This window comes from Chroicocephalus ridibundus, chromosome 1, assembly GCF_963924245.1.
Source record: "Chroicocephalus ridibundus chromosome 1, bChrRid1.1, whole genome shotgun sequence".
Taxonomy (NCBI): Eukaryota; Metazoa; Chordata; class Aves; order Charadriiformes; family Laridae; genus Chroicocephalus; species Chroicocephalus ridibundus.
In genome coordinates, this window is record NC_086284.1 from 104,789,949 (window position 1) to 104,813,052 (window position 23,104).

A 23,104-nucleotide genomic window follows, 5' to 3' on the forward strand; every position below is an offset into this window, starting at 1 on the left:
CAGTGTAGAAATTACCAGGAGGAGGATTCACGCTTACAATGTGCTTGTGTAATCCCATTGAACCCTGCATGTAACTTCCATGGTGGAAGTGAGAGGAATCACAGTGTGAATGTCCTGGGCAGATAATGCACGGGAGCTCTGGAAACTGTAAGGTATAATCTGCGGTAGCAATGAAGGATGACTGTGCACACGGTTAGGCTGTGAAGCATGTGTCACCGCCAAATGCATGTCACATCGTCTAGCGGTGCCTACAGCAAGTCACAGAACTAATTGCTCCCTTCTGGGCTGCTCAGGAGGCGCCTTTACCTCTGGATTTGCTCACAGGATGTACGTATGGCAGGGAAGGAAAAGGGGATAAGCATTCACCCTCTCTGGGATTAGCCAGGAGCAGAGGAGCCCTGTGTGTTTGATGAGATGCATAACTAACTCACTAGGACAGTTCAAAACACCTAAAGGTGGGATTGATGTTACAGCCTGACGTATCTGCCTGGTCCCACAGCACACTGTGGTGGGAAGAGGCATCCCTGCCCACCACGCTGCCCTGGTCAGAGAACTGAACTGGCAGAAAATTAATCCCTAGCAAACGTGAATTGTTTGCCACTGGTTTAGCTTCCTGAACCAGCTGAGTACAAGCACCCGTGCCGGGATAAGGGAAACAGCTGCAGAAGAGCAGGATCGCCTCCTTGGCAGTTGCTAGCCATTACCTCTGTAAGACAGCAGTGTTGGGAATTGCACCGGGATAGCAGGAAAGCTCCTGTACCATGTCTCCTCTTGCCTGCCTTCTTAGTCAAGTCTTACCTGCCAGCTTCTCAATGTCCCCCGTACTCGAAAACAGAAGAGGATACTGGATGTACCTGCTTGCTTTATTTTTTTGGAATAATTTAAAATACAGGAAAAATGAATGGAATGGCCAAAACCAAGTAGTTGCTAGATAATCAAAACTATTCTGAGCTGAGGTAAATTTTGACTTCCAGCCAAAAGTAAATGGTGTCCGAATATGTCAAAATACCTTGTTTTCTCCCCAAAGTAAAGGTTTCAGAAATTTCAAGATAACTGTTTTGATAACTATGAAACGGTCTTGTTTTGGGCATTTGGAATGAAAAGCTGGAGCGAGAGGGGGGCTGTTCATGCACTTCACCGGGGTTAAAGTCAGCCTTCTCCCAGGACATGTCTGTCTGATCGCTGCAGTCACTCGGTGTAAGGGCTTCTGGGATGAGTCTGGGTGCAAACTGGAGCTAACCCAGGAGTGCTGTGAGTGCATTAGCGTGATGCTGAGCTGGAGCAAATGAGCCACAGTGAAAGACAGCTTGCTTGGGCTCAGGACCAAGCTGACTCATCTCTGCCTGCAAAGGGTCACGGAGGTACAGCCTGCCTCTCTGGATGCTGCTCTGGTTTTGCTTAAAATATTTACTGAAAGTGATCTAGCAAAAATGTCATTGTTCAGGTGATGGGAACGCGTAGTGGGGAAAGAGAAAGCTGGAGCCCTAGTCTGACTTTGAGGAACGTGGTTTTCATAGCAAGTAGAATAGCGCGAACAAAAAAGCTTAAAAACAGCTTATTGCAGATACCTCTGAGGGGACTGATAAAAGCAACCTCATGTAAGATGTGGGATAAACCCCCAAAGGCAGTTAAAATTGAACACTTTCAGAAGGACATTTTTTCCCTTTTAATTTTCATGGAACTTTTCCCAGTTAGGCTTTTGTGCTGAAAAATCAAAACTCATCTTGTACATTTTTATAGCTGGCCACAAGATGCCCCCATTTCCTACTTGAACACCAGCTCTTTGTGGGCCCCATCCTTTTGTCTCCTTGCCTGTGCTTCTTCACTGAACCCCCGAGTGCTGAGTCCTCATACCCTGACTTTCCGCTGAAGTGAGTGTCTGCCCTGGGTGCAAAGAATTGGGAACTGAGACTTTTGTATTTATGCAACATAGTGATTTCTAAGGCAGAGCAGTCACATTTCGTAACACGGGGTCTCAACAGCTGGTCTCAACAAGCAGTTTCTCTGCCACTGTCAGTTCTCTGCATCATTATTTTGAGGGTCTTCGAGGGGTCCTTTTCCATCCCGAGGGTGAGATAGTGCACGGTTTGCCAAACGTGTCTGAAGAGCCTAGCATTAGCCTTTTAACATTGTCCAGAATAATGCTGCATGCACTATGTGAAATGAAAACACAGGACGTGGCTGATGGACATGTCATGGCAAAATCAGACCTCCTGCCTCTGCTGCTTTGTAGGCACGATTTCCTTTGTGCTGCTCCCAACTCGAGTGATGTCTGCCCTCCTTTGTAAGCTTCTCCCGAGCTGGGTTTTTGTGGTTATCGCAGTGGTGTGGAACGGCTGCTTGTTTTTCCATGTCCTGCAGCGAGCATGTGAACTGTCTGGTGGGCCAAAGCGCCTGCTTCTTAAATAGCTCCCCAGGACCGGGGATAAGCTTTAAGGCTTCCTTTTCCCTTTGGATTTCTCTCGGTACACCTGCCCTTCACTTTTGGTGTCCTGTAGTCAGTTCCTTCCCTCTCTCTTTCAGGCGACGGGCGAGAGCTCTCTTGACATTTGCTTTCCTTCAAAACGCAGCAAACGTTGAGGTGGGAATCGCCTTCATTCCTCCTCAAAGGGGGAGGAATACTTTTTTAACCAACAGAAGCAACACAATAGCTCATCAGCGGATGTGCAGGTGTCTGTGGCAGCTTCTGAAAGCACCTGTAGTTGCCATATGAAATATGCCTCTGAAGAATGACGTTAAGACGGTGTTTAAAGCTGAACAACACCGATGCTCTAATTTGGGATGACTTAGCCTGAGGTGGGAGTGAAATCAAGGATCTGCACCCAAGTGTGCAATTGGGAGGCAGGTGTTTTGATCTTCCCCATCAATTTCTCTAAAAAACCAAATTTCTCTAGAGATCTCAGTGTTTTACTGAAATCTTTCTTCTTCTGGCTCTGTGCTTTTTCAGGGAGTCATTACCTAAAATGGAATCCACGTGGAATTTTGAAAAGAGATACATGCTTTTATTTAGGAGATTGTGGCTGTATCTTAGATTTTTGGTCTCAGCTCCACAGCTCCTTGTAGAGAGCAGTCAAGTATGAAATACCCACTGACCCATTTATTTGTGTCCTTGTTGATTACTGGCAGTTTGGCTGGCTAGGCAAATCAGCTCAGTGATTTCTGTTATATGCTTTATTTATAGCATGCAGATTTTTTCTTCAGTCCTGAAGTAGTGTAGCCCCCCCTTTCAGCAGGGGGGTGAAACATTGCTGGGCCAGAATGCCGGCAGGTATAAATCACCTGTAGGCACATCCATCCTCCAGAAATTCAGGGTCTGGTTGACCGATCATGCGGATGGCCTATCATTATCTTCTTCCCTGGCAATTCTTCATCGGCTGTGAAGGCAGCAAAGGGTAGATTTTTTGTGTGAGGCAAATGATACCGTGTGTTTCCAACAGGAAGATGCTGTGTTACATTTTTTTTTTAAGGAAGCTTTCCTAATGCCTTATTACTCAGTGGGAGGTCTTCCAGGAGCAAAGCAGGGCTGTGTTTCTGGGAGTCGACCTCCCTGAAGTGACTGCCAGCGCTCCTGTTAAATACGGCGTCTCTTACAGCTGTTTCATTATCTGGAACTACCTTGTATATATTGAGGTTGGGGCTAGAGCTGCAAATCAGCTCTGTGGCAGCGGTTACTTCATTGTGTTTACTTAACAGGTTATTCTTGAAATGCCCTTGGCTTTTATATCTCTAATTGATGTGAAAAATACCATCTTGGGTATGATTTATACTTTCCCCTAAGAATTTGTGCTGCATCAGGCTCGCAGAGCCACAAGTTTTGTTCCTTTCATCTATTGTTGTTTTTCCTGGCTTTGTCTTCTCTCCTGCTAATGCAGTCTGCATAAATCTGGTTGAGAAGGACTAGCTCTCATTCTGTCTGGAGCCCTGCAGCATGTTTTCCTTATTGCCTAAAAGGATCAGTGCGAGCTGTCTCTTCTCCCCACGAGGAGTGCTTTGTCTCCCCAACCTGCTCCACTCAATCCAGGGAACGAGAGCCTGAAAGCTGGAAACACAGCCTCACATCTCCCCAAATCGTAAAGGAGATATTTTGGAGATACAAAGGAGATTATTTTTATTAGAAGGGGATCTGGGGGTTTGGGAATGGGAGTGGGGAGCAGTATCCGTATTTGTTTGTGGTCTCAGCACAATTCACCAGCTTTTTTTTCCTCTGGGGTAGAATTTCTGAGGTTTAGGCTTTGCACGCTCCTGTATTTTGGAGACCTCTCGCATGAGGGTTAACTGCAGGGATAACTGAGAGCCACATAAATCACTGCGTGGAGTATATAAATGATGAAAAAGAAAGTACACCCCTGTTTTGAATGGGTATATTAATCTTCTAGATATGAAGTATTTTAAAGGAGTCTATTATTTTGTCATTCAGAAAGCAGGAGAACCAGAGCCTGAAGTTACCACCCACTCTAAAGACTATGGCATAAAACTGAAACAAAGTTGCACTGTAAGAATGGCCATTATTTTTCATTCCATCCTTGTCCTGTCACAGGTCCCCTTAGGCTAAGTAATTTGGATTTCAGAACAAGCTGAGACCAACAGTAACCTTAATTTCTTCAGGGTTATTTTCCTGAGGCAGATGACTAATTTCATGCCTTTTGTTGCATGTTAAAAAATACTGTTATCATTCAGTGCTTCATTTAACAATTCCAGGGGCATTTACTGTAGCAGCAATCTGAGGGTCTTCCATATATAATTAATGGCAGACATGCAGAACTGTTGTTCGCGAGATCTGTTTTCTAAAAGCTGAAAAGCCAAAGCTCAAGGATGCTGCCTCACTCGGAATTGCGTTCAGAGGCCTCATTCCTGGCTTTTCTAAACTCCGCCTGAGCTGCTGTTGAAATAAGCAGCGTGGCTATTAGCACCTTAGTTTTTGCGCCACGGCATTGGGTTTCTGACCCTTCCCATTTTAGTTGCAGTAAGCATCCCTGCTCCCATCCTTGCTAATCCTGATATTCTTGCTGTGTTGCCGCTCCCCCTGCCGGCTCCGCCAGCCCGAGCTGCCACTTGCAGAAGAAAAGGCTGGTTTTTTTCTGATCTCAGTGTCCCTGATTTCCAAGGTCCCTGAGCACATGCTTCATTTTTACATGGATGAAAATTCCTGTTTATTCCAAACAGGCTACTTAAGCGTATTGCTGGGGAGGGTGAGAAGTGATGGTGGTACAGCTGGTACAGGGAGGGTTTCATTGAATCTCCATTTTTCCCAAGAAGAGTGAATGAACCAAATGACATTCAGCATAGATTTTTCTATATTTGTGCAATTTATTACCTAGTTGCAATGGAAAGAGAAGCGATAGGCTGCTGTCTAAAGGGAAAGAGATTTATGGGGCTTGTTCTGTACCTTTCCAGGAAAAGCAGAGTTTCCCAGTTTGCTCCTGTACTGTTCTTTGGTAGCTTGGTTGACTGAAACTGTGGTAGTTGTAGCTCAGTTTTACAGGTCTTTCGACAAGTTAATCAATTCTGTGGGATTTCCCAATGGGACAGAACACCCCAGTGTAAAAATTATGTTTCCTTCTTTCATGTTTCAGTGTTTCACAGGTAACCAGAATTCTTCTAAAAAAGAAAAAAAATTCATACTTACCTTTTCTTTATTGTGGCTTTATAGGCGAAATTTTGTCTCAAATCAAAATTTAATCTGAGAGACAGTTCCTTAACAATTTGTATTAAAATTGTGCTGTTTAACGACAGAGTCTCTTCTGAAAGGTACTCCGTTTTCATAACGGGGCCATTCCCCAGCAGCATTTAGAAATGACACTTTCTGTTTAAGGAAGTTGCTGTTGAACTGCCCAAGTAAGTGATACTCTTCTTTTAAGACTACAGTCAGACATGAGCCGCTGAAAGCACTTGGCCACTGAAAGAAACCTTGGCAGCACTTCTCGCAGGAGCCCAGACACCCGAGTGTCCTGGCTGGGACTCAGCCAGGACAGTCACGTTCCACCCGGTCCATATTTCTCCTGCTGTTGCAGCTCGGATGGGAGTCACTCTTTTATTTCCCACTGAAAGCGATGAAGCAATCGCTGTATTTGACTTCCAGTATCGCTGAGTTCCGTCGGTGAAGGAAGTCCGCAGGAGCACAAGGCAGCTTTTGCAGGCAGGGGAGCGGTGGCAGGTGGGCAGGGAAGGACACTGGGCTCAGCTCCTCGGTCCCTGACACTTGCCGCCCGGCTGCAGCAGTCACAGATCTCTGCCTCAGTGGCACGGCAAGCTGTTGTGCTGAGATGTGTAAAACAACCTGCTTAAGAGACTGAGGCACCTTAAAATTACAAACCGTAGCTTTCAGCCATACGAGCCTGTTGTTGCTTCTGGCTTACACGCTGGCAGATGGCTGCCCTTCCCAGCACTTCCCTGTCGCTTCCATTGAGGGGACTAAATTAAGTATTGCCAGTTCCACAGACTCAGGAATAAGGCATCGTGATGCTAAAATTATGAACACGGAAGGTTTTCTGATCTGTATGCTGCTTTTTGTGTTAGCAGGATGCGGGCTTCTGAGCTTTGCACCACAGCTGAAAGAGCTTGGCTGGGAGTATTTATTTCCACTGCATTAAAAAAACCAAGTAATCTGGCACTGAGAAGCGGGCTTTAAGAGCAGTACCAAATATTGTGGCAGACTCATTAAAATCTCGAGCGACAGCAACCCTGCAAATTGGAAGCAGCACCGTGGAAAAATTTAGCCAAGTGTTGGCATGCTGCTTAAGCTTTACGTGATCCTCCAGGCCTTTAAGCCCCAGCACCTTTACTCCAGTGATATAAGACTTCCTTTTATTTTGTTAGTTCTAACCATAACTAGGAGTTATTTAACGGGCGTTAGTCGTAATGTCATGGATATTGGACTGCTGAGGCAACTTGGGAGCTCGTGTGACCTCCCTCTGTGCTGGTGGCCACATGGATTTGACCCCTTTTTCCTGCTGCTTTTTGGATTTCCCTTTCTAATTCCTTAATGTCAAGTGAATCCCACGCATTATTGTCCCTAGTAAATGGTAGGGGTTGGGCAAGCGTTCAGGTGCTGCAGAAGGAAACGAGCACATTGTCCTCAGAGCTCCTTGCACAGCTAAATAAAGATTTACAGGGCAAAAATAAAATGCTGTAGTGAGCCTGACAGAAATGGGACGGTAAGTGGAAGGTATTAAAAGGCAGGAACGTGCGGCATTATTGAACTGATTGCCTGCGTTTAACAACTAGCAGATAAACCTGCTAAAGTCGACATTGGCTCTGGCAGCTTCAGACATTAGAAATACCCTGAGCACATGTACTGTGTGACTGCTCATTAAGGCATAAGTGAAAGATTGCTGTCTGCTGGGTAAAAGTGTTTATACTGCAGGAAACAGATTAAGTGGTGTTTTAATATACAGGAAAAGAAAAAGTGGTAGCTTAAAAGCAAAAGCCAAAACCCCCAAACAAACATTATTTGCCTTGGCTTGGGGTGACAAACAGCTGTAGGATGTATTTCACACAGCTTATAATGGGAAATTAATTGCAGTGAAAAAACAGAGACTGCCCAAAACAAATTATGACCCATAGCACATTTTTGCTCTTATTTTTAAATGGATAGGTAAAGGGTTTCATGATATTTTTCATACATTCATGGAGAGACCAAAAAGCTGGTAGTCCAAGTTGATAAAATCTGGGCAAGGCTCAGGAAACCTAACTTCTTACAGAAAAAACACTTCTTCAAATAGATTTTGCATTGCCAACAACCCCTGCAGGCACATAAAAGACAGGGTAAACCCTATCTTTTCAGAAGAGAGGCATGTCTTCCAGAAGCTCAGCTTTGAGCTACCTTTTATGTCCTTTTAATTTCATTTGGTGTCCAATTTAGCTCCATCCCAGTACACAGAATACGTTCTGAATTTATTTCCGGATTTCTGAATTCCAGTTTTTCCAAATTATTTCCAGGCTCAACTAAATGGAAATCTTGTACAGTCGTGCAAATTGGTTTTGGTAGTTGTGGCTGAAGGCTTGCAAGAACAGCGGCTGAAGGCTTGCAAGAACAGTGGCTGACAGCTGGGTATTGAGGAACCCAGACCTGGATCTCTGCCCTCAGCCTCGATGTGTTAACCTTACCTAGGACGTGTTTGCAAACCAACATTGTGCGTTAACATAAAACTCCTTGGAAGGAGAGCAGTGCCTTTTCAATTGCAGCAAAGGGGCAGCGAAATTTAATTTTCTTAATCATTTAGGAAACATATTTCTTAGAGACTATAATTTCTGTATCATGAAACATATTTCAGTCCAGTATAAATACAAACAAATACAGTAGATGTGTGTCATCACCTTTCCCCCCCCCCCCAAATCTCTTGATTTTGAAAGCAGCCTGCCATTCTATCTGAATTAAAAAGACCATCCATGCTATTATAGCCTATTTGGCCATACTGAAATTTATCAGAATGACAGATGTGTGTTAGCATTACTGTGGCCTTTTTACTCACAGCGTTGCTATCTAGCCAAATGCTTCTTATAGACAAATATACGTGACTTACCTAAATTGAAATGTCTAATTGAAAAATAGCAAGTAACATGAGAGTCAGCATGGGACTAACATAGAAATGGTGCTGCATCCGATGTGCTAAATCACTGTTAATCTTTGTAAAATGTCCATGTTTCAATTAAGTAGCGAATAGGAGGATATGGCTGCTGGACCACCGAGTGCTGACAACATGATAGCTTGCTGTTGGACTGCTTCTATATGTAGGGCTAGCAAATGAAAAAACCCACTGATTTGAAAAATTTTCAGTTTTCCACCAAAACATTTAAAAGTTACGTGCTAACAATACAACCAAACCCAATGCTAATACAGGCTCTTGAGTCTTGGGTTTTAAAAAGCAGAGATTTTCTATGTTGCTGCATCCATTGAACTTCTATTATGTTCTTCTGCATTACCTGAAAAATAAATGTAATGGAATAAAGGGTATAATCCCATCCACTGTCCTGTTTGTGTGCCCGGATGCAGGCAGGGAGGTGTACTCGGAAACCACACTTCCCCATCCCGCCTCAGGAGTGGCACCACAGAAAAATCTCTTCCTTACGGGGTTGAGGGAAGGAAAGGGGAAAGGTAAAAGGAATTAGCATCTGGACGCGGCTGCTGTAAAGCACCTCTTTATGCCGGCTTGAAACTTAGAGTCATGCAGGAGTTTCGTGGCAGAGTTCATTCCATCATTGGCCATTATAATTTGCCACAGCTAGAAGCTGAACGTATATGAAATCTGTTTTTCTGTGAAGACTGGCCTAAGGTGTAGTAATAGTGCTTCTTACAGCTATTTGAGTCAGGGAATGAGATCCCCCAAAAAGTTATTTGTGCACAGAGCTCTCAGGGTGGATTTAGTTCTGCTCTTTCTTTTGTCACTTGCAGGTAATTCATCATTTATTTGCAAGAAGTCGCAAAGGAGTTATTAGCTGCATCAACACTATAGTCTCCAGAAGAGCGCTCAGGCATAGGGGTGCATAGTTGTTGCCACGTACTGATGGAAATGAAATTTAATTTTCAGTTAATGTAATAGGCTCCTGAAAACTGCTAAAACCAGGTTTGTGTCCTTAAAAATCAACATCGAAACTCAGTAGTGGGTGTGTTAGGCCAAAACTGCAAGCAATTTAAAGTCATCACATTTGACTTAACTTGGAGGAAGAGCTGATCAAGGCTTGCCTCTTGGCACGGCCTGCCCGCTCACATACTGCAGTTTCCATTTGAAACCACTGAAGTATAAAGGTAGGCAATTGCTCGCCAGCCAAGAAATTCATAATAAACGTAAGAATTTAAATGTGGCATTTTAGCTTTATCTCTGAATCGGCTTTCATAGTTTCCAACTAAATAATGTGTCTGGCCATAACCTGTTTATTTTTACACCTGTAGTTAAGACCTGGCCCCTGCTGTAAACCGAGGTAGTCCTTTGAGGTCATTGACCGCCTCTGGCATAACATCGTGTTGGCACGTACCTGCGTGCAGGGTGGGGCCTGGCCCTCCATGGGAATGCCAAGCCTGTTGCGCCCAGCTTTTTGACTTTTTGGAAATTATGGTTGGGTTTTCACGCACATCTCACTTTCAGCAGGGCACTCGCTTTGCGGCGACCCGGACAGCTCTGTTGAGACAGCTCCAGAGGAGGCAGAAGCGCACGACTTGGAGTCATCTGATGAGGCCGATAAGACGAGCAAGGTGAGAAAGTTTCATTTTCACATGACAAGGAGCGAAAGCGCAGTGCGCTCACAGCTGGCGTGCTGACTTCACAGCTGCACATGATTAGAGCACCTTTCCTGGGAAAATGCTAATCTTACTTTTAAGGTGTTTACGGATGATATTGAATGTAACAAATTACAGCTTTGATTATGGCACATCGCTACCTCTCAAGCAAGACTAGTGGCCTTTTTCCAGTGTCGGCTCACATCTTGAGTATCTTGTGATAATATTCCCACATAGTTTTTAAACAGGCTGGTTTATCACCTCCTTCACCAGAGCAGGCCAGCTAAAACAAAAGATGAGGTGGATTATTATGATATCTTATTCTTTGTTGATTTCTAGGCATAGGAAGAATGTAAGTTAAACACTATTTCCTTAAATCAATAGCATAACACGCATGCTAGTTTTTAAATGCAAACTAATTATAGCCAATCTACCTTAAATTGAAGCAAAACTCTCCAATTATAGCTAAGAGGTTGCGCAAATGGATTGCTAATTGCCATCTATTAAGGGATGGGTTTCACAGTGGTTGGTAGCTTGCACTTGCTCTGGTGCTGGGGAGCTTGCTGCAACATAAGGTGTCGTGATTAGTGGCTTTTGCAGTGGAATCAACTGAGGTTATTTTCAAGGCACTGGTTCCTTTTAGGTATGTGTTGCATAGGTGATAGTGTGAGCTTACAGCTATTTTTCTGCAGAACTCATGATCTTGTCAGTATCATATATCACTTAGCCTGTGCCTATGTATAGGTGTGTTTTTTCTTAGCTCTTGTTTTAATGAAAATGTGTTACAGTGAGATCTGAACTGGTCCCCATGCTATTCTACTCGTCATTGTAGCAAAAGGAAGGAAAAGACCCTGGCCTCTTGTTTCCTGATCTCTTATGTCATGCTAGCCTGTAGTTTTGTCTTTGATAGCCAGACAGTGGAAGTCAGATAAGAGGAAACATTCCTATGCATGAAATATATGCAGAACTTGCACGCAGAGAAGGTGATTACTCTTACAGTTTGTTTCCAGGTTTCATTACGGGACTCTTTCTTGTAAGTACGAAGAATTTCTTCTTGAGTAAGTGGAAGTGTTTGTTGGTACTTTAGGATTTTTAACTGTAAATATGGGGGACTTTCATATGCTCTGAAAGGAGTCTCTTTTGTTAAACACTGAAGCTGTGGAAGAGCACTGAGCATAACACATAGCTGCTTGGGGAATAAACGTTCTTGGTGTGTTTTCCGTAGCTTTCTATTTCTGAACCGTGCGACAGGCTGTGGGGTTCCATTTTGCGTCTTGCCTCCTGGATCTTCAGAGCTGTAATTGCCTGAAGCAAGGCATAAGGATTACATGATTAGCCTTGTGGCCCAGCAGATTTAGTTAAACTGAGAAATGTGCATTAGCAGCTCTAATGCTTAATATTCTTTGATTGGAAGAGTAACTGGTAACTCTAACAAGCCTTGGTTTCCGACGAGAGGGAAATCTGTTTTTCTGCAAATGAAATGTTGTCAATGGTACATGTTTTTTTTTTTAAATTCAGAAATATGTCTTGTTTTGTTTGTGTGATTTAGAGGGGAATGAGGCATTTTACTTCGCATTCTGGTTTTTATGGGACAAACTGCTTGAAATGGTCTTCCATAAAAACAGAAGCACACTTGTACATATAGTATGTATATAGTGTGCTCAATTTGGCAAACTCATGAATGCCACTGTCCCCGTTCACATAGAAGAGCTCTGTGCTAAGTAGGCTTTTGTTGTGGTTCTTCTCTAATGAAAAGTGCAGAAACCCCCAAATTATTTTGCGATGCCTATAGAGAATTCCGGTGTATAGTAGCGGGGAGGATGTAATTGTTTGCTAATCACATGCTAATTTTTAAATACAACAACAATGGAAAAAAAACCCTAACCTAAAAAGCTCAATCAACGAGAGGGTTTTCCTAATCCCTTTGCTTTTCTGTGTGCTTGGGAAAGCCAATCTGCATGGGGAGTAAGGAGTCTGCAACATGTGTTTTTCCATGGAAAGTCGCCACCCGGCTGGTAGGGTGAGGGGGGGAAAAAGCGAAGGTGTTTTCTGTGCCCTGCCACACCTTTCCATGCTTCTAGGATTATGGCGCAGAAGATTACGCTGATGTCCTCAGCGCTGTTTTACGCAGGTTATTTTTGTACGTGGGAAGTGAAACACTCTGCCCTCGTACCACCAGCAGGGGCGTGTTCCCCAGGATCGCCACGACCGCCACAGCTTCCCATCTCCCTCGGATGGTGGAGTTCAGGGGAGACTTTCTTTATTTTCTGCCCTTCTTGGCAAAAGCAGGGCAGAAGCACTCGTATCCATTCACTGCTGGGCAGCAGAGAAAATCCAGTTTAACTATGCTGGAGCCTCCCAGCTAAATGCAGAGTTCCCCGTCTTTCAGCGCAGATGTGACATTAGCAGACGAAGATCCAAAAATAGCGTTTGGGTTGCCTTTTGCCTTGCGATAGTGTGATCCTGAGGCAGGGCTTAATCCTGCAAACACCACCGCTCCGTGCCATGGTGCTGGTGGTCTGCAGATGCCCGCAGAGCGCTGCAGAGGACGAGAGCTCCGAGCTTCTCCGAGGAAACGTCCTGGCTCTCCAGCCAGCAAAGTGATCCTAGGGGAGAGTTAATAATTCATGGGAAAAGGAGAGGAACACAGTGCTGCAGCTCTCCTTCGTCTGCTCTTGTAGCACAAGCTGGGTAGGCTTTTTATGAAGGTAAGCTGTGTGAAATCCTACCAAAAGCTGGGCTTGGGTCCTTTTGGATTTATCTGTAATTTTATCACGTAGGTGATAGGTGGATGTATAACACAGGAGGTACTTGAATGTGTCTTGCCCTTTCCTTCTCCTCCCTCCCAGCTGTCTCTTTCCCTTCCCCCAGCCCAGCATGTGTGCACGTGGGTGTGTGTTTCTTTAGTAGTGGTGCGTTTGTTTCTTAATCTGCAAAAGCCTCCAAGCTGTTGTTGGTGGTGAAGGATTTGAAGGGTTCACCAGTAGCTCTGAGGATTCCTCCCTTTTCTGAAAAAATCTTCTCTTCTGTGTATCCTAAAGACCCGATAACATGGAGTTTACTTTTGTCTTTTTGTTTACTATTGTCAAAGGAGTCACAGTTATAAGCAAAAATGGGAACTATTCCATTAAAACAGTAGAAGCCCATTTCCAAGGTGGCTTGAGGTGTGCACAGTGCAGTGGTGTGGGATAGCAGGTGTTCTTTGGACTCACTCCCTATCTAATTTCATGATGCTTTCCCGGCATCAACCAGCCCTCTTAGGTGCAGCGTCTCTTGGGTTGAAATCTATGTAAACAGTAGGAAGCAGGTACGCTTTTTGGGTGCTACTCTTTTCCTTTAAGCCATGCAACTGTCATCAGCCTGAGTTGTGCTCCCAGTTGCTTCTGCTCTGGGGTGGACTCTTGACTTTCCCTTCTCTCCCCATTTCATGAGGGAGCCACAAGGAGGAGAGTGGTGGAAAGGAAAGCCTGATCTCTGCCACCTCTTCAGGCTTGTTTTCATCTAGCATGTGAATTCAGGCTGTTAATGAAATCTAGGTGATGCGCCTCTGTCTGTCTTCAATTCAACCGAATATTTTCAATTCAACCGAACATTTAATACCAGAGTAATTTCTTAAATGGTTATTTGCCTCTGTGGTGACCCGACTGTTTTGGCCTTTTAAATATCGTAGAACAAATTGAGGTTCAGAGGAGGTACCCTGAAAAGTGATTATATGTGTGAGTGCTTAGTGTTGCAGGTTACCAAAGGCTAAGATAGGTGTTGTGTTGCATCTCAAGATCAGTCTTTGTGCATGTTTCTTCCTGTAATGGCCCTTTGAATTTGATTGGGGGTGTGTTTGAAAAATCATCATTAGTTAAATACTGCAGGACACTCATTTTTCCCTGTTTCTAATTAAAGACATCTGCCTCTTGAAATGAAAGCTAATTACCTTGCAGCACTTGTGCTTAGGGGAGCATGCTGTAATGGGCTGTGTGTGTACATGCTTATACCATTTAGAGGTATTTTTTCAGAGAAAATAGGTCGTCTTCTCTCTGCAGCGTTATCCAAGACCAGAATTAAGTCTCGAAACCTTCAATGTGTTGCAATAGATGTGAAGGGATTAAAACAGGGATTTGAGGGGTCGGTTTTCCAGTAGCGTAGCTGGCTTTTTAAAGTTCTTTTAATTCTGTGCCTCTGTCCCTTCAGATGTTTAATATTCTTCGGCAGTGCCGTTTGTAGCCAATCGGCTCATGCTCAGCCACAGGCAACAGACATTTATATTCCCGGGCTGCCTTCACCTCCGCTTTGCTGCATTTCAGCTTCTCTGCGGAAGTTTTCCTCTTAACGAGCCTATGAGAAGCAGCGTTGAGTTCTCAGCTTTGCCTGGTAGCCGGCTCTTAGTTCCAGCTGATGTGGCGAGCGGACAAGGCCAGCGGCAAATGACACATGCGGAAAGGCTTTGCTTGGAGAAATATGGTCACTGCCCTTCCTTATTAAAATGCAGCCGTCTGCTGCGTTGTGTGCCAAGTAAGCAGCACGGAGGATCCGTCTGGAGCGGGAAAGCCTTTCGGATCAGCTGAATATGTGGAGAGCTGGGATTTTCGTCCGAGCTGAGTGACAGCTCTGGCAATACTGCCTTTCCAGCAATGTCGGCTCTTTGGAAAGTTAACCGTAAACTCAAGAACGAAAGCGCTGGGAGAGCCGGTGACTCTCTGTACCGTATGCTGTATTTGGTGAGCAGATCTACTGTGCAATGCTACTAGTCTAAGTAATCAGCGGCTAAACGAATTTTCATGCTGTTTTAATTTTCAGGTTATAAATTCGAGGCTGAGCTGTAACGCGTATACCCTGTAGAGGCTTTTTGTTATTGTGCAATGTCATTAGCAGTCCTGGCAACGCATGAAAGGATGCAATTTGCCTGAGTTTTGTTTGGGAGATCAATACTGCTTAGAGTTTGTCGTCCGTGGCAAAACAGAGGTGCGGCGTGCCGCTCAAGGGGGCAATCTGCCGGATGCCCAGGCACCCGTATGTCTTTATACGGCGAGTGCAAGGGGAAATGGCACTCCGCTCTCACAACTATAGGGCAGGCAGCCAAAACTCCCCACCATGGGCAGCATCAACGTGCTTTATGAGTTTAAGGACTTGCTCCTCCTGCGATGAATGGGAAGGATGTGAGCTTAGCCCCTCTGCTGAGCCCCCCTTCCCCCCGCAGAGGAGGGCTTAATGTACTTGCAAAGTAAACTTCGCTTAGCAGCCCAGTTGTGCCAGCCCTCCACCTCATTTTAAGGCTGCTAGATGGGATTGCGCGCAGAACTGTGCCTGAAGGGCGATGCCATAATTCTCCTAGAGAAATCCCCGTTCAGCGCTATCATTGTTGCAGCTGGCAAACAGAGCTGGTGCTGGGAGAAAAGGATCTGTTTCTGTTCCAGACCTTCTCTACTCTGTCCACTTTCTCTAGGAAAATGGGGACAGAGAGGCTTTTGTTAATACTGTTCGAGAGCTTTCAGCAAAATAGCTGCGTTATGAACCTCCCTGGGTGCAATATGCATCTGCTTTCTGCCTAGAAATTTATTTTTTTAAAGTAAATACAGGGTAGAAAGGATTATGTTCAGGAACGAAACAAGACAGTTTGTTCAACGAACAAGCAAGAAAACGGGTTTGTGAATGTTCTTGTGCTTGAGACTCTTAACTTGTCCAAAGAGTGTCGGGTGAATGATATTTGGGAAATAGGTAAAAGATGTGAGGCAGTGGCAGGCAGAGCTCGGTTGCTGCTGGCTGGAGCTGGGCATGGCTGAAGTCAGCGAGCTGTTTGTTAAGTGTGCGCAAGTGGAGATAAGGCTTTTAAAAGTCTGCTACGCTCCCTTTTTGGCATATGGGTGTAACTATTCCTTCTAGGGCACGCTGTGTGCCTGGATGACAGTTATCCAATTTTCAGCTCCTTGTTAGCGTTTAGCTGGCGTTTCATGGTGTAAGTGGATTTTCACTCTCTTTCTGGGTGCCGCATCTTTCTCTGTGACTTATTGCAACTTGATGCACCGGATGGTGAGCTGTCTGAGCGGTATCAAGCATGAACTGCTTAAAACACTTGGTTTATTTTTGGAGTTTGATCCATGTCGTGTTTTATATATTATAACTATTTTTAATTGTCTAGTTGGTTCTTAGAGCAAAATGTCACCAGATATGCCTTCTTCAAATATTCTTTCAAGAAACAGTCCTAACAAAGCTAAATGTTTCTGAGGGAAACCCTGCCTATTCTGTGTCTCTGCGGGCTCAGATTAACATTTATTAATTGCAAGGTTTTTGTCCCTTTCCAGCAGAGCAGGTAACTCAGGCAGGTTTTTTTTTTGCCTGTGCTGGAGCCAGACTTTCACGTTGTGTGCTTTGTGGATTTGGGACTGTTGAGATCAAGATCGCAGCTGTTGAAATGTAATACAAACTTCACCTAAAAGTTTGAGTGTGCTTTGGGTATACTTAAGAATACAGCGAGCATAGGTGGAACCTTGCTAATAAACCTTGCTAATAAATAAATCCAACTCTGTGACATGTGCCATTACCAGAAGCCGAGTTAGTTGGAAATTGACTGGTTAAACTCACTGCTTCCCGCTGCCCTCGACTTATAATGTTTTCCCTTTCTTCCTTATCTGAGTTAAACATCAGATATTGAAGATTAATATTTTTCCTGTAATAAACTGTGTCCAAAAGGCATTTTTGTGTAGACATCGGTTACAATTAGTTCATTGCTTACCTTTGTGTCCTGAAGAAAGTTATCCTTTGCATAACAAGCATCTTTACTAATATGCCTTGCAGTGGTACACTCAGGTGAGCATTTACAGCCATAAGATACCTTTAGGGAAAGTAACTGTATTATGGAAGGAAATATCTTGCTTATCTCTGGTATGGTTAATGTTCCTTCGTGGCTGTGTAGAGCTGTAGGAGCACTGAGAGAGGAAAATAGCTGTGTGTGAGCGGACTGCACAGCTTAAAAAATGCAGAGATTTTTTTCAGCCTGGCCCATCGCGAAGGTGTGGGGTAAGTGCAGGCTCTGGATGATGTTGTTGCTACCAGCTGGTGGGAGTGAAGTGACCTCCCAGGGAGCAGTGCGCTTTCTCCAAACTGCAGGGTGGTGGTGTGCTTTTTCTCTTTCCTTTTTTTTTTTTTTTTTTTTGTTTCTCCCTTCTCTCCCTGCATATTCTCTGTTGGAACAGGATAATTTGGGGTAAATTGTTTTAGTATGGTCTGGAGGGATATAAAGGCAGTGCTGTGAAGTCTCTAAATCTGGATTACGAAACCATGGCAGGATTAGACGTAGAAGGTTAGAGAGGTGTGATCAAGTGCAGCAGCTCTTTTCCCTCCCGTGCCCCCTCCAGGCCTCGGGGAGGGATGGAGACAGGGCTCTCCACTGCTTTGGCAACCCTAGAAGCCTGGGGCTGTCGTCACTGACACCAGAGACTGTACCTGCTCCAAGCTTTTCAGTGTAACGAAAGATGCGAGAAGATGATCTAACATGAGGAGGTGAAGAGAGGATAACTGTCTTTATATATAGACAGCTGATTAAACATTAAAGAAACCATCTAGATGGAGCAGCTCTGAAAAACCTGACTTACAGGGAAGAAATACACCCTGCAAGGCGTGTTTCCAGACGCAGAACAGATATACAGTTACTTTCCCAAAGAGCTTGTTTTTGAAGCCTGAGAGGCTCTGGTTCCCCAGGTGGCTCTGCTTCGCCTAAAAACAGCTTAAACAGTTTCTGTCTCCATGTTGTCTCCTTGGCTGTGTTGACGCAGCTCCTCACAGGACTACTGCAAACTGGAATAGGGAACTGGCAGCGGGCTGGGGTGTGTGTTTTGTTTGCACAGTCATTTTTGGTTCCCGATTCTTAGGCCTTTTTGTTTGTTTATTTTTTCAATCTTAAGTGCTGGATGAGCTTATTTTAATTACAGTTCATGCTTATCTGAAACCAGGAATGTTACTGAACAGCACTTTAACTTGAATTGTGCAACTCTTCCCCACCCCCGCTTATCCCCAGTCACTGAGAAAGAGGACAGATAGATATATGAAATGATGTGTGCATTTCTGGACTTGGTACCTGTTATAAAGCCCCCAGGCTGCAACTGCTTAACTGCAAAGGCTTCTCAGCTCCCATCATTCCTATAGCTCTTACTTAAAATATTACCGCTGGTCTTTCCTCTTCCTTCTTTTTAAAGAGTACAGAGCAGGTCGCTGCTTTCTGTCGCAGTCTGCATGAAATGAACCCTTCTGATTCAAGTGCTCATCCTCAGGAATTTACAGGACCCCAGCTGGCCACCATGAGACAACTCACAGATGCAGACAAACTGCGAAAGGTTATCTGTGAACTTCTCGAGACAGAACGCACCTACGTCAAAGTAAGGGGTTTCAATGTGGTGTTTCAGTCTACTAGTATTTCTCCTCTTTCCGGAAAACTTTGTTATTTTTTTCTCTAATACTTCCAATTATGTTCCATGCATGTATCTCTTAGTTAACGTACATTCGACTCTATAATCTGTCCCTAGAATAGTAATTTAAACTTCGGAAATAAGTAGGCTTTCCAAATTCTTATGCTGTCATTTTGAAATGATTTAGCTGGTGTGCAGAGGAACACTGCTGAATGAGAGCTGGTATTGATTTTGTAAGTAAAACTGTGTGAATGTTTCCTTTTACTATTTTAAATTCTGTGAAATACAGCTATTTTGTCTTATGCATGAAAGGGAAAAATTCATAGACTAGGTAAACCGTGATCTTTTCCACTTCAATAAATATTCAGAGGCAACTTGAGGAACCAACATGGGAATCTTTTTCTGTATTTTTAGGACTTAAATTGTTTAATGGAGAGATACCTAAAGCCTCTACAAAAAGAAACGTTCCTCACACCAGATGAGGTATGTTATCTGTTGCTTTTATTTTTGCTAGATAGCCCCACTTTCCCCACCCCCCAGATTGACTTGCTTGTCTGATCAAGGGCTATGGAGAAATTTTGAATTCCACTTCTTTTAAAATAATGGATTGAGAAGAGTATAAAGGTACTGCTCGATAACGTATAGTCTGTAGGTTTTTTTTCCTGGCATCCAATTATACAATTGGACTGAGAATTACTGAAGTTCTAGAAAAGATAGTTCAGCTGCAAAGTGATATTTTCAGCATCTTCTTTTTTTCTGTTATTAGCTGGATGTTCTGTTTGGGAATCTGACTGAAATGGTAGCATTCCAGGTAGAGTTCTTGAAAACTCTTGAAGATGGAGTAAGGCTGGTTCCAGACCTGGAAAAGCTTGAAAAAGTGGAGCAATTTAAGGTAATCTCATTGTTTACATTCTGAGTAGTACTTTAACAGTCTTTATAGTATTTTGTCTGATTGTTATCGCTGTTCATGTAAAAACCTACATCTACTTACAGTTGAGATTGTTAGCTAATACTGGAACTGCTTGAAAAACATCCTGCTGCAATTGTAGTTTATGCTACGTTTAGCTATATAGGGCACTACAAATCTGTAACGCCATGTGCTTTTAGATGCTATTCTTGCCCTTCTGCCAGATTTCTTGTCTCGGCTTGTCAGGAAAAGCTAGAAATGGAAAGCTACATCAAGTCTTTGTAAATTAAATTCTGTATTTGGGCTTTTGATGCATAGAGGAACTATATGGCAAATGCTTCCAACTATCAGCAGGTGTGCATCGAAGGTAGAAATATAAACTAAAGATATATAAACTTTGTTAAAAAAACGAATAGGAAAATGTCGAAACAGAAACTATGTTTTATTTCTAACACAGTCATGTACTGGATATGTGGCAAGTAGCTAATACAGTATTTGGTCTTTGGGGAGTTTTACTCTTGCTTTGAGCACTCACCTTGGTAGAGGACAGAATGTCTTGATGAATAATAATAATTCCACTGGGATTGCTCTTCAGCTAACATACAGCCTTGGAGGAACTACCGAAAGAAGTTTTCTTTTTGTGCATGTGTGGCTTTGACATCAGGTGCTTGTTTAAAATAAGCAGCAGTAATGAACGCTGCCCTTGCATAACTAGGACACAGCTTCTGTTTTGTAGGAAATGCGCCCTTAACAGAAAGGACAGAGATACTTTTTTTTTTTTTTTTTTTTTTTTTTTTTAAGTGGAGGAAGGCTGTGTGACCACTGTGTGCTCTGAGCTTTAGAGAGGAGTGCAGAAGAAGCCTCCTTATGGAGAGAACTCTGTCTTCTGAGCGCTGCTGCTTCCATCTCTTTCCATGAATTGTGCATCAACTTCACTTTCAGCTCTGTCCTACGTGTGCAGTCTGAAAGCAGCGTACAAAACGGGACTTCAGGGCTTCATGGTTTCAGTTCTGCAATTTGCTTCCCTCTGCTGACTGTAGACAAGCTGCCTATGTGTTGTCTCATCCCCCACCCCATGTTGTCTTTTTCCAAAGTGGGTAGCAGAGCAGATAACTATGACTCTGGCATAGTTATCTTAGGGAAAGGTTGTGTTTGGCCCTTAACACAAACTCATTTTCAAAAGAGTGAAGACCTTGGTCTGTTTGTGCAGGGGGATAATTAATAGTCTTGCTTGCAACTCCTTAGTATCTTGATCCATTACAAAGTCAGGTATGTCTGGTCCTTCCTGTTGCCTCTGGTCATTACTTAGATCAATAAGGTTTTAAGCTCAGGCATTGAAATACAGTTCTGGAGCTGTGAAGCTAGTTCCCTGTATAATCAGTTGTGTTTCCAGATCGTCATAACTGGAACTTGGTTAATGATGTTAATCACATAGCCTGAATCCCGGCACCAGGGCTGGGCCTGTTTCTTGCTAGATGGTGTGAAAACACTCTAAAAATGCAGTGTCCTTTCATCCAAAAGCTAAATGAAAACTTCATGTGACCTGGTAGAAGCGAAAATAACTAACTGGTTTTCATGTGCTTTTTTTCCTAATACTTTTTTTTATTTTTATTATTAAATCCTAGAAAGTGTTGTTTTCCTTGGGTGGATCCTTTCTTTACTACGCCGACCGGTTCAAGCTGTACAGTGCCTTCTGTGCCAGCCACACAAAAGTCCCCAAAGTCCTGGTGAAAGGTAAGAGCCGTGTGCTGGACAAACAGACCTGGGCATGCAGAGAGAGAGATGTCGCAGCGACACATTAGTTTGGGCTGCTGCAGGTTGTCCTTGTGGGTGATTGCCACTGCACCCCGAACCGTGTAGGGCAAGTTGTGGTGGAGGAGTGGGGGCACACATGTGCCTGGTTGCTCTCCAGGAGCCTTCGCAGTAGGGAAATGAGTCCACTTGGCCTGAGAAGCTCACAGAGTGCTCTGTGCCATGGGTGTTCTTGGACCACCGTCAATGTAATGATACCCAAGTAGCTCATTACAAGAGGTCCTTAACCTCGCATGTAGTTTTCCCACACACACTTAATATGTTCTCCCCGACATGTTTGGTTTCTCTTCGGTCATATGGAAAATGAAAGTTTTCATAAATGGGTGACGTGGCGCGTGCTAATGGAGCACTGTGTACTTTGGAACCAGAAGTGGTGATGCTTGTAGTGACTTCTGGATCCTCCTAGAGTTTGTGCTGTGAATCCTTGCTAGTGGCAATCCCATTGAAGCTCTGGCCAATGTGGTTGAACGCTGACAGCCACTAGGAAAGGATCAGCCTGGGAGAATGTTTTATGGAAGCTGTCTAAATATGTTAACTTCACTGTGCTCTCTCTCCTCACTCTTCCTCCTCTCACCTTTGTTCCAATTTGCCTGAGAAGTTCCCGTGTACAAATTCCTAGCAGAGCTTGGCTTGCTGAGATGGAGATAAATGAACTGTGGTCTGGTTTATAAATGCCCATGGGCTTCCTTGCCTTGGTGTGATGTGTGTTCCCCTGTGAAAGTGTTAATCTTTTAGAGTTAGCAGTGCTTCATGAAATTCTTTTTTGTACAAGATATTAAATAAACAAATGGTTCCAGTTGTAGGAGCAATGCTGTTAAGGGAGGAGCTCTTATTTTTCAAAGAACATCTGGATGCTGGACAGTCAAAAGTTTTGGGGCTTTTTGTTTCTTGGGTTCTTTTTATTTTTTTCCTGTACATATTTTTTTTTTTTCATTTCTACTTGTAAACTCGTATTTACCATGCTGCAAAAATACTTGGCAGCTCTGTGGAATGCATGAATAAATGATTTGTTGCTAGTCACATCCATGCTTTCTTTCAGCATCTTTTTGTTAAACCTTAATGTTAAGGCCGCAGAGTAGGTTGTATTGTTTTGCTTTTTCATTGCTGACTGTATTTATAAATGAGGAATGGTTGTGCTTTAATTATTGTAGAAACAGAACTTAAAATGTTATTCCAGAGATAAATCTCTTAAAAAGCCTGGTTGTGTATTTCAAGTGTAATTTTCTGTCTTCATCTGAGGCGCAGGTGGCTTTTGGATTTGAAACGGAAGTTGCTTTATTGAAATCAGGTGACTGTCTGCAAAAAAGACACCCAAACCTCATCAGGGGACATAGCTCTAATAAAAGCAGTTGTGTGGAATTGTTCCTGCACTGAATAACTTGTATGTCTAAAAATACCACCTTCTTCATAGTTCTCTCCCCATACAAATTTATGCTCTACTAGAGGGAGCAACAGAGGAAATGGTATTTTTATAAATTCAGTAGCAATCGGGTAGAAAAGATGACAGCAATCAGGTGTCCAGTCTACCTGTGCTCCCAAAACATGTTGTACTATCATGTTTACTGCTTCCTGCCTCCTTACTAGCTGTTGATTTTGTTGTTGTTGTTCAGTACTGCATTTTAAGGTTTAATGAGGTAACAACAACCAGACTCACCAATATTACAGGTGTACCTGTCAGACTAGACTCAAGAGTAGTGGCTTCTTACAAATACCCAATTTGAGCCTTGTCTTAAAGGAAACAGATGATTAAAACAATTTATGCTGCTCTAGAATAGTTGC

General features: G+C 43.5%; 1 protein-coding gene across 13 annotated transcripts in view; it reads left to right on the top strand.

Annotated features, from left to right (window-relative positions):
- TIAM1 (TIAM Rac1 associated GEF 1) overlaps window positions 1–23,104 on the top strand; it is a 192,342-nt gene that overhangs the window by 158,120 nt on the left and 11,118 nt on the right. For 8 of the 13 annotated variants that reach the window (XR_010072596.1, XM_063346803.1, XM_063346817.1 and 5 more), the window contains 5 exons: window positions 10,083–10,189; window positions 18,397–18,576; window positions 19,021–19,089; window positions 19,373–19,498; window positions 21,139–21,247. Coding sequence is in view for 12 of the 13 variants with exons in the window: in XM_063346803.1 (XP_063202873.1) it covers window positions 10,083–10,189; window positions 18,397–18,576; window positions 19,021–19,089; window positions 19,373–19,498; window positions 21,139–21,247 (591 nt within the window). In the remaining variant the exon portion in view is untranslated. Of the gene's footprint in view, window positions 1–10,082; window positions 10,190–14,393; window positions 14,926–18,396; window positions 18,577–19,020; window positions 19,090–19,372; window positions 19,499–21,138; window positions 21,248–23,104 lie in introns of those variants that run through there. The other 5 variants (XM_063346848.1, XM_063346795.1, XM_063346856.1 and 2 more) reach the window with 5 other exon arrangements.